General features: G+C 32.9%; 3 protein-coding genes across 3 annotated transcripts in view; all 3 read right to left on the reverse strand.

The window, feature by feature from the left end:
* LOC106313549 (peptide methionine sulfoxide reductase A5) overlaps positions 1-1662 on the reverse strand; it is a 3203-nt gene extending 1541 nt beyond the window's left edge. Inside the window, exons 1-4 of the mRNA XM_013751384.1 lie at positions 1226-1662; positions 1028-1140; positions 806-950; positions 525-722 (exon numbers count right to left, since the gene is read on the reverse strand). Coding sequence (XP_013606838.1) covers positions 525-722; positions 806-950; positions 1028-1140; positions 1226-1507 — 738 coding nt within the window. The 5' untranslated portion in view covers positions 1508-1662. The remainder of the gene's footprint in view (positions 1-524; positions 723-805; positions 951-1027; positions 1141-1225) is intronic.
* A 1457-nt stretch (positions 1663-3119) lies between these two features.
* Positions 3120-4113, reverse strand: LOC106313550 (60S ribosomal protein L8-1-like). Its single transcript, XM_013751385.1, has 2 exons — positions 4044-4113; positions 3120-3485 (listed from the first exon to the last, which is right to left on the reverse strand). Exon 2 carries the CDS (start codon positions 3431-3433, stop codon positions 3149-3151), a length of 285 nt encoding a protein of 94 aa, XP_013606839.1. The 5' UTR covers positions 3434-3485; positions 4044-4113; the 3' UTR covers positions 3120-3148.
* Positions 4114-8769: 4656 nt separating this feature from the next.
* Positions 8770-9388, reverse strand: LOC106317004 (auxin-induced protein 15A-like). The gene has a single exon (XM_013754869.1). It carries the CDS (start codon positions 9345-9347, stop codon positions 9021-9023), a length of 327 nt encoding a protein of 108 aa, XP_013610323.1. The 5' UTR covers positions 9348-9388; the 3' UTR covers positions 8770-9020.
* Between the last annotated feature and the right edge of the window lie 1314 nt (positions 9389-10702).

The raw sequence follows: 10702 nt of genomic DNA on the forward strand, positions 1-10702 counted from the left end.
TTTTTTAAATTTCAGTTTTATAAACATTATTGTTGGCATTTGAATATCTACTTTATTTGAATATCTACTTTGAACTGTTTGAAAGTTTATTAAAATTTGAATATCTACTTAGAGTTGTTTGAAAGTTTATTAAAAAATTATTAAAATTTGAGTCTATTTTATAAATAAAGTTATATGAAATTTATATGAAATAAAAATTTATAAATGTCAAAATGCTAATTTTAAAATAATTTCAGTGTAAATATATTTTAGAATGAATAATAAAATTTTCTGTAGTTAAAATTGATATCAAATATATGATTAAATCAAAACATGGGTATATATGTAATTTGGTTATTAAACTCATTTGAATGATTCATCTAAATGGAGAAACAAACATAAAATTCATTCAAATGGTTCATTCAAATGACTCATCCAAATGGAGAAACAAACATGACCAAAAATTTGAATGGATCATTTAGATGGAGCACATAGATGGATCAGCTGAATGGATTCATCTAAATGAAGAAACAAACAGGGCCATATTAGATGTCTTTCAAGACCGGCCAACCTTTTCTAATAATCTCGTTTACTCTAGAGTCAATTTGTTTCTGGACTCTTGGTGGGCAGAGCTCTGCTGCATAACCGTTTAGCTTTGTGGCTAGAGCTGATCTCTCGAGCTCTTCTTCTGCCATGTTTCCAATGAGCTGAAGAAGGAATGGATGCTGTTTCAGCTCAAACTTCTACGTATTCAAAATCACAGAAACTCAATGGATTAACAGCTGAAGGAGTTGTTGTTTAAAGCAAATGGAAGATAAAGATGAACCTGATGGTCAGGCTCAGCGCGATAAAACGTTCCTAGCTGTTGAATTTGGGTAGTGACGATGCTGCTTCTTGATTTAAGCTGCTCTCTTTCTTTGCTAATAGTAGCCAACCTCAACTCTTCCGTAGAATTAGTGAAAATAATGGATCTGTGTCAAAAAAAAAAAAAGATTCGGATCTTTTAAGCTTTTGTACTAATTCAGATAACTCAAGAAAATGTAGTTACCTGTATTGATTACCGACATCAGGGCCTTGTCCAAACACTTGTCTGGAATCATGACTAGACCAGAATAGATCTAAGAGCTGACGATAACCAACTACCCTTGGATCATATTCAACCTGTGACTCACACAAACCTAATAATAAGATAATCTATAAATACCAAATCGAACAACATGGTGAGATCAAAGCTCAGACTAGGAACCTGAACAGACTCGGCGTGATCACCCAGCTTTCTATACTCCGGATTCACCTTCGTTCCCCCGGAGTAACCGGCTGTCGTTCGCACGACGCCGTTTATACAGCCGAACGCCGTCTCCGATCGCCAGAAGCTTCCCAGAGCGAAGACAGCCGATTTCAAGGGACGATCGGGAGAATCAACGACGGGATCTGAGATCTGATTCGATAATCTGATGGATACGGTCTTGTCGAGCAGAGAGATGTATAAGAAGAGGATCGCGAAAGGAGACAAGGAAAGGATTGTCATCTGTGATGAAGCCAATTACAGAGTCCGTCGTCTTCTCTAACTGTCGAACCTCTCCACATGAATGAAAGCCTTGTTGAGTCGCTCAAAAGTCACTCCTGAAATTCATTAGCCAACCTGAAAAGTCTTCAAGTCCCTCTGTCTTATTCAGAAGGGTCCTCCTTTGTATGATTTTTTCTTTTTGATAATTTATTTGCGGTTCGGTTTGGTTGTCCGCTATAATGAACCAAACTAAAAGCGATCGAACCAAAATAAATTTGCTTTGTAAACTAAACTCTAGGCCCGGGCATTTTACCCGGATCCGATCTTTTTATCCTATTGGATCTTGTTGTGAAGGATTCTACCCGATCCGAACCCGAGACCCGAGTGGAGTATCCGAAAACCCGAAACTTCTACTATATATTAGGTTTATATGGATGCTTCAGTTTATTTTTGGTATTATGGGTATTTTTTTAAGTTTCAAATTTTAGTTTTTGGGTATGGTTTTGGGCAGTGTTTTTAAAACCGTACCGACCCGATAGTTGGACCGGGTTCGACCATGAACCGGTTATATAGCCGGGTTGGTCTAGTAATTGGTTCGACCATGAACCGGCCACATAGCCGGATTATATTTCAAAATTATTAAACCAATAAAAACCACTAAAACTATCAAAAATCTATAAACCATCCATATAAACAAAAAACTAATTTATATTTATAATATTTTATGTTCAAAATTGATTATTATTTTAACTATGCATCATGTTTACTAATATTACTTTTATATTTACATACTAAAAAAATATTAAACCATATTATTGAACCAGGTTTGACCCGGTCGAACCATATTGAACCGTGACCCAAAATATTTTCGGTTCAGCTTCCGGTCCGGTTTTAAAAACACTGGTTTTGGGTTTCTGATAAAAAAAAATTAGATTTTCAAAAATATAATTCGGATAATCAGATAAAATTTCAGATATTTTTCATGTCACCGGATCGGATTTTAGATAAAAATTATCATATTTTTTGAGTATTTAAATATTTTTAGGTATTTTTCTGTGTGTTTTAGGTATTTTTTATGTTTGACCCGACATGACCCGAACCGAACCCGATCCGTAACCGGACCGAATCCGAATTGACAAACTATAATTATCTTATTGGGTCCAACTATCTAAAACCCGACCTGACTCGGACCCGAGAAGACCCAAACTGAAAATTTCAAATTACCCTATCGGATTCTAAATTCTTATACCCGAAGAATCCGGATCCGCAACAACCCGACCTCAATGCCCAGGCATACTAAACCCCAACAATCGGCTCACGCGAAATAAAGCATGTACAGCTCACGTAGCGGCGAATTTGCCAATGTCGAAATAGTGAAGAGATTTGGAGAAAGGTCCAGCGGTTAGATGCAGTTTGACTATTCTATTTGTGTCCTTGATGGAAAGCTCAGCTTCTCATACTCTATCTACCTGATCTCTTCTTAGTCAGATATTAAACAAGTCTTGATTTTAATGACGAGAGATTTGGGAAATGAAATTTGCAAATGCATAATATAAGCATCGATAGAGAGAAACAGACTCTAGACAAAGATTTTAAGAACGCAACCAAAGACCAAAAGGAAACACCAGCAAAACTCAAACAAATATATATCTTAATGAAAATCTAGTCAGCCTTGGCAGCAGAAGCAGCAGCTTGACCTCTTAGACGACCAGTTCTCCTAGCAGCAATAAGACCAACCTTCTGTCCTGGTGGTGCATCACGCCTAACCGTACTCGCGTGACCAATGTGCTGATGGTTACCTCCTCCATGAGGATGCTCCACTGGATTCATAGCCACACCACGAACCTTAGGCCATGAGTTCCTCTTCACACGGTACTTGTGGTACGCGTTTCCTGCCTTGAGCATCGGCTTCTCTGTTCTTCCACCACCAGCAACTTGACCAATCATGGCCCTGCATCCACTCGGGACAATCTTCTTCGATCCAGATGGCAACTTGATCTTGTCAATACATATAATCAATTCAATATTGTGCCAAATCAAGTATCAAAAGTAGAATCTTTGGCAAACTGACTCCAAAATTTAATTTTCACCAAAATAACCGAACCGGGCAAACCAAAAATTTGGGTTTTGGGTTCGGTTATCAGTTTGTTTCAGCAATAGGTTAATTCGTTTTTTTTTTATAAATTCTAATCAAACCATAACAAATCTAAACCACGATTCCGAACCAAACTAACCGGACCAAGTAAACTTCAAGTCAAAATAATCCAATTGAACCAAAAAATTGAATTTCTATCCGAACCGGCAGGCCAAATGTGATAAGCATCTAAAAGACTAAAGATCTTCACCAAACAATCTCAACATAATGGTTCCTGGATAGCAGACACAAACCTAGTAGTATCATTATCCGGGTTGTGAGAGATAACGATAGCGCAATCTCCAGAAGCTCTAGCGAGCACACCACGATCACCGACATGATGCTCGACGTTGCAGACAACAGCCCCTTCAGGAATAGCTCTAAGCGGGAGGACATTTCCGACAACAAGAGTGGCTTTCTTACCGCAGTACAAGAAATGTAATCGTTTCAAATCTATGATGTCAACAATGTTATCATGTTTGATGCATAAACACCAAAATAACAACAATATTTGGAGAGAATAAATAATACATTAAAATAGTAATATTTTTATATCGTTAACTAGCATTTATAACATGTACACATCAATGTCGAGAAGACAATGCATAAACTCAAGATCAAAACTGGAACTATGGGCAAGTTTTTGAGCAGACCAGACAATGCACCTTTGTTTGGTCTTAGTATTTTAGTTTCATGTTCTTGCAATGTAAAACCCAGACAAGGTGATAGTTATGAGCTTGTTGAACTAGACATGTGAACATTTTTATAATATACAAGAATGACCAAGAATGAGAGACTAAGTGAGAGAGAGAGAGTCAAAACTATATACAATATATGACTTGTATCCACTTCATCTGATCTATTGTTGAAAAGAAAAAACATTTTAAGGTATGAAGGAGATTAATGTGAGTAAATAGGCCTGGGCATAATATCTGTAACATGAAATCCGAACCGAACTCGAACCGAAAACCCGATTCATATCTGGTCCGAAATGTAAAAAATACCCGAATGAGTCTTGTAAGGTGGTACAAAACATATCCGAACCCGAAGTGTTATTAACCGAACCCGAAAGGGTAACCCGTAAAACCGAAAAAACCGAAAAATCCAAAAAAATATTCGAAGAAACCGATCTGAATGTCCAAAATAATATACAATATAATTATATGAAACATGAATATATACTTCAAATATTCAATTTCATATTTATTTTGATATGTTATCTAACAATAAGTATTTAAATTTTAATTAACTATCTTAAATACTTAATTATATATAAATAAATATATATTTCTTATGTTTTACTTTTAAATTTTAGATTTTATTTCGGGTATATCCGAACCGATCCGATATAACCCGAATCCGAATGATATATGAGATTACTTTATGGGTTCTATGATGTGATACAAAACCGATCCGAACCCAACGTGTTATATCCGAACCCGGCCCGTACTTGCAAATCTACTAGAATGGGACCTTGTAGGTGTTATAAAAGAGAACCAAAATCCGAAAAACCCGATCCGAATGCCAACGGTTACCCGAACGCCCAGGCCTATGAGTAAACATGTCTTGCATGATTTAATTCTGTATGACATTATACCAATTTAATTCTGTATGACATGATAGTTCAGTGGTTATGGATGTTATCAAATACATAATTTATATTTCGGGAAGGATAATGACACATCAAATTAATTAACTAAACTAATATGTTACGGAAGATTATTTTATCTTTTGTAACTGAGTATTTTATCAAATACATAATTTCCAAGGATAATGACACATCAAATTAATTAACTAAACAAATATGTTACGGAAGATTCTTTTATATTTTGTAACTGAGTTAAGGGCTTATAAATAAAGGGAACTAGAATTTGATCCGCGCCCCCGCGCAGGTATATTTTTTTAAAAAAATATGTTTCTATTTCCTTTTCATGTCAATAATATTAGGGCTGAAAAAAATATCTGAATCTGAAGAACCAAATCGATCCAAATCCAAAAAGTAGTATCAAACCCGTACCGAAATTGATTAAATATCTGAATTATTCAATTTTGGTTTTTGGAAAACTGAAATCGAATCCGATCCAAACTGAAGTATTTCGGGTACCCGAATGTATTCGAAATAGATTTATATACTTATATATTAATTATTTTTAGATGTAATGTATATAAAAACATCTAGAATATACATGATACTTTTAAGTTGGTTTAAATACTTGAAAATATATACAAATAATCAATTGTAAATATCAAAGTAAAAGTATACTTAAAACACCAAAAATATTTAAAATAATTATTGATTCTCTATCCAAATATTTGCACTAAACTAATTTATATGTTAAGTTTAGGTATCATGACATATGTTATTCAAATTTATATTTAATATATTATTTTGTTTATAGTTTTTGTGAAATTTAAAGATTATAATGAATTTAAAAATTTTAAAATTAATTTAAATGAGTTATCCGAACTCGAATTGAACCCGCAAAAATCCGAAGCGAACCCGAACTGAAATTTAGAAATATTCGAATGGGGCTGAAATCTTTGACCCCAGAAATCCGAAACCCAAACAGACCTGAACCGAATCCGATTAGGTACCAAATCGATAGTTTCTCATAATATAATAGACTTCTAATTTTTCTTAAAAATATAAGTCCATTACTCTTCTTTTTTTGTAGTATACTATCTATGTTTCCAAACAAACCTTTTTTTTAACTGTAATATATGTTTCCAAACAAACCTCTTTTTTTTTCTTTAAAACTGCAATCCATGTTTCCAAACAAACTTTTTTTAAAGTTGCAATCTATGTTTCCAAACGAACTTTAAAAAAAAATTGATATCTATATTTCCAAACAAACATAATTTGTACTTGAGTTTTAATAAGATAGTTGTGTTTGGTAGACCTTTTTTTTATTAATCTGGGGATATTCTAAACCCATGGAAAGACCCAGACTAATTCTCAATGTGAGGTGTAGCCCACGGAAAGTTCCTCTCTCCGGGCATTCAAACAGGCTCTAAGGCATGGGTCCATGTTAAGTATCAGGATAATTGTGACTTAGTTTCGCGCAACAGATGGATCAAAGCTGAAACGTGTTAGCGTCCCAGCCCCGCATTCTTACCATCCGACCACAATCACCAAGTCAAAAGTGTTGATCCATGATCTCTTTAGTTTAATGTACATCAAGTGTTTGTATCAATAGCGAGAATTTTATGGCGCAGAAAAAGTTTTCACCAGTTTAACATATATTTTATTAATTAGATGAAAACAATTAATCATATTTTATTTGTTTTACTCTCATTTATGTTCAAGTAAAGCATATTGTTTATTTTTAAGTAATCAAAAATATCTTCGTTGCTTACCATTTTTCTCTTTGTTTGTTTTTTTTGAGAAAGGGCTAATTTTTCTCTTTGTTACCCTATTTAAATTACTCTCAGTTACTTTGAGTTCACCAGACACACCGTAGAAATATGAAACATACGGTAACTGATAGTTCGAGAATTGTATTACTAAATAAAAAAAGAATAAAATATTTGAGAACCACTCTAGAATAACACTAAACAAATATTTATTCCAAAATAGCATATAAGAAAAAGTTTTCTCAAAATAATATTAACTAATTAAATATATATAAATCAATAGGTTGGGCTAGTGGTGCTTGAGAGATAACCTCGATATGGCTATCCCGCAGTTCGATATCCGTTGGCTACCCGAACTGCTTTAAATGATAAGAATACGTGGATGATACGGGATTCGTGGAATTACTCGACTGACTTCGGTCACCGAATCCTCACAATTATCATATATATATATATATATATATTATTTTGATTTAATGATTAAGGTTTAATATTTAACAAATAAGATTAGGATAAGGATTTAGAGTGAAATCATTTAATTATTTTTCTCATTAATTAATGCTATTTTGAAACAATTATTACTCCATATGTTTCACAATAACTGTCACTTTAACATTTTTTATTAAAAAAAAATCATTTTACAATTTCAATGCAAATTATATTTATTTTCAGCTAAAAATTAATTGAAAACTACATTGATTTTATAAATAATTTTATTTATCTCAAATACTATTGGTCAGAGAGATATCATTAATAACAACTTACATATATTTCCGCCATTTTCTTAATTTGTGTGAAAAATGTCAAAGTGACACATGTATTTCCGCCACCTTCTTAATTTTGTTATAATTTATTTTATTATATAAAAAGATATGTTCCAAATATTTTGTGAATAAAATATTTTAGATTGTAGCTTTTTATTTAGTAAAGATAAAACCTAAGATTGCCAAACAGGTAATTTGGCCTAATATATAAACATGCTCCAAATTTTCGTCTTATTTATAATATGTGTGCATATGTGCGCAATGAAAGAATTATTTGTTTGAAACGGTTTAGTTTATTTTAACAGATACGGAAATAGCTTGCATTTGAAACATAATACCTTACAATTTGACAAATTTATTTAAATTCTGAAAGAATTTCAATTTTACCACAAGTTTGGTACCACTTTTTAAATTTACCTATTTTCATAAATACTTTAAGTGTTATAAAACGTAAAATTTAATGTTTAAAAATAATTAATAAATGTTTAAACATAACTTATTAAAATATTCATAGAAGTTTACAAACCCAACCCACCTACTAAATAATAAACTCTAAGAAATAATCAATTAACCATAAACCTAAATGTTAGAAATTTTTTGATTGGGTGTCTTTTTTAAAAGTGGCTGTCAACTTATGGTATTTTAAACAATTTCTCTTAAATTCTTTAGATATTTTTTTCTAAATTCATGAAACTCGATTCTAAGTTTTACCAATACCCGAATTCATAAGAGTTTTGTCAAAGTATACAGTATACTTTGGATAATATTGTATATACACATACCGAAGTACATTGACCTTTTTTCATTCTGATATACACAATCATAATTTGATAGATGACAACTATGATAGTCGTACTTATTATCCCTTTCTACTATTTTTGGAGTAGAGACTTTTTTTTTTTTTTTTTTTGCTAAAATTTGGCAGTAGAGACTATATTGAAAGGTGTTTATATACATACCTAGTTAATGACACGGATTCAAACCTGAATTATTGATTTTGGAACATTTATATATTGTGGATTATTAAAGAACATGTAGATTTTTTTTTAATTGATCACAACGTATTTATAGAAGTTAACTAGCTACTCCTCTCAAGATCACCGGCTAACCTTTCACGCCGACTTGAGGGAAAAAAGACTCCAACTATTACAAATTTTCGTCTTCGAAAGAAAAAAAAGAACCAAAAAAACCCAACCCGCGGGTTGATGCCTTGCTAACACGGATCTTCTTCTGGTCATCACGTAGCTATTAGTCAGCTTTCTTGGATATTTTAGATCGAACTTTATCTGAACATGGAGATCAGAGACCTGAAGAACCCTTCATCACAGGGTATGATAAGACCCATATTATGGTCAAAACCAAACTCTTCCTCGGCTAGTCGGAGCAACGTTTGAAACTCGGAGTATTCGAGCCACGAGATGGGAACGATGTAGCGACTTCGGTTTGGTCCAACATAAACCGGAAAATGACCTTTTGGCACGTCTTGTGGAAAACTATCATCTTCTTGATTATAGTAGCAACCGTTGACGTTCTTCTTCTTCCCTAGACTCGAGCATCTCTTTAAGATTTGCTTGATCGATGTTGCTTGAGATGACCTCTTTATTGTCATTATTTAATTTTTAATCTTTTCCTTTTTCTCTGAAACTTGGGTTTTGTTTGAAGAAATGTTATGGACGTTAGAGGTACATGGTGAAGTATTTATAATATATGGAGTATGGACAGTTTGGAATGTTAATAAATTGATGGAAAAATAATATATATTAATATGTACAGAGACATAGTAGGCTTTTATAATTAGTTGAGTATATAACAATATAGATAACAATTAATTGTCTTTGATTACTTCTGACGTTGACCAAAGCAGTGAATATATTATAGGTATTATTAAATGTATGTTCAAACATTTACATGTATATATAGATATGCATTAGTATGAATGCACAATAATATTCTTTTCTTATTTGTTAATTTACTAATAGATCATAATTTTAATTATTATTAGTAATATATCATATTTAGGTTGCTTAGTTATGACGTTAAAAACTATGGTTTTTTTTGCAAAATTGACCTAAAACTCAAAGTTAAACACAAAACTAACTTTTTTTTTTTTGAAAATTAATTTTGCCCTATTCACCCCACAAGTTCATACAATTCACGAAAATGCAATCAATTTTTTTCTTTTCGAAAACGACATTTTTACTCTCTCACCCGCATCATCTTCAAGTAATTACAAGATTGTCATTGTCATCAATACCCCAACCACCAAGAACAACCAATTTGAACCTCTTAATGCTCCCAAAATCGATTTACCCTTCTTCTTTCTTCATTCTTATGAACTAAACGCAACATCTCTCTCACTTTCTCTCCACATTCAGCTAAAAAACCAAAGATTTTGATTCTATATTTTTTATGGTTCATAGAGTCATAGAAGCTAACGATTCTGGGTGGGTCAATTTCGTTTGAGATTCTGTGTGCTTGGAGAAGCCTTATGTGTGCTAAGGAAGTTATCTCACCAATTTAAGATATGAAATCGAGTTTTTTCCGGATATGTTCGTCCAGACGACTTCCTAGGTAGACGACTTACCTGGAAGTCGTCTGGTCAATGCAGAAGTTATTTTTGCAATTGACTTTGAAATCTGTTTTCTGAGACGACTGAAATATAAGTCGTCTGCTTTTGTTTGCTTACAAAAAAATCTCTAAAGAACCTAGACGGCTTACATGTAAGTCGTCATAGGTTAGTTTTGCATTTGACTGGATTTTGTCGGAATTTTGACTTTTCTGGATGACTTATTTTTCAGTCGTCTGGTGGAAAATTAAAATATCAATATTTTATTAAAATCCGACGACTTACATGTAATTCGTCGTAGGTTAGTTTTGCCATTGAAAAAAACTTCAATATTTAATTATACCCAGACAACTTATAATTCAGTCGTCCGCCCGACGACTTACATGTAAGTCGTCCAG

This window comes from Brassica oleracea, chromosome C9, assembly GCF_000695525.1.
Source record: "Brassica oleracea var. oleracea cultivar TO1000 chromosome C9, BOL, whole genome shotgun sequence".
NCBI lineage: Eukaryota > Viridiplantae > Streptophyta > Magnoliopsida > Brassicales > Brassicaceae > Brassica > Brassica oleracea.

Excerpts from the sequence above, each read along its gene's own strand:
- LOC106317004 (XM_013754869.1), bottom strand. The coding sequence starts at position 9,347 with ATGACAATAAAGAGGTCATCTCAAGCAACATCGATCAAGCAAATCTTA.
- LOC106313550 (XM_013751385.1), bottom strand. The coding sequence starts at position 3,433 with ATGATTGGTCAAGTTGCTGGTGGTGGAAGAACAGAGAAGCCGATGCTC.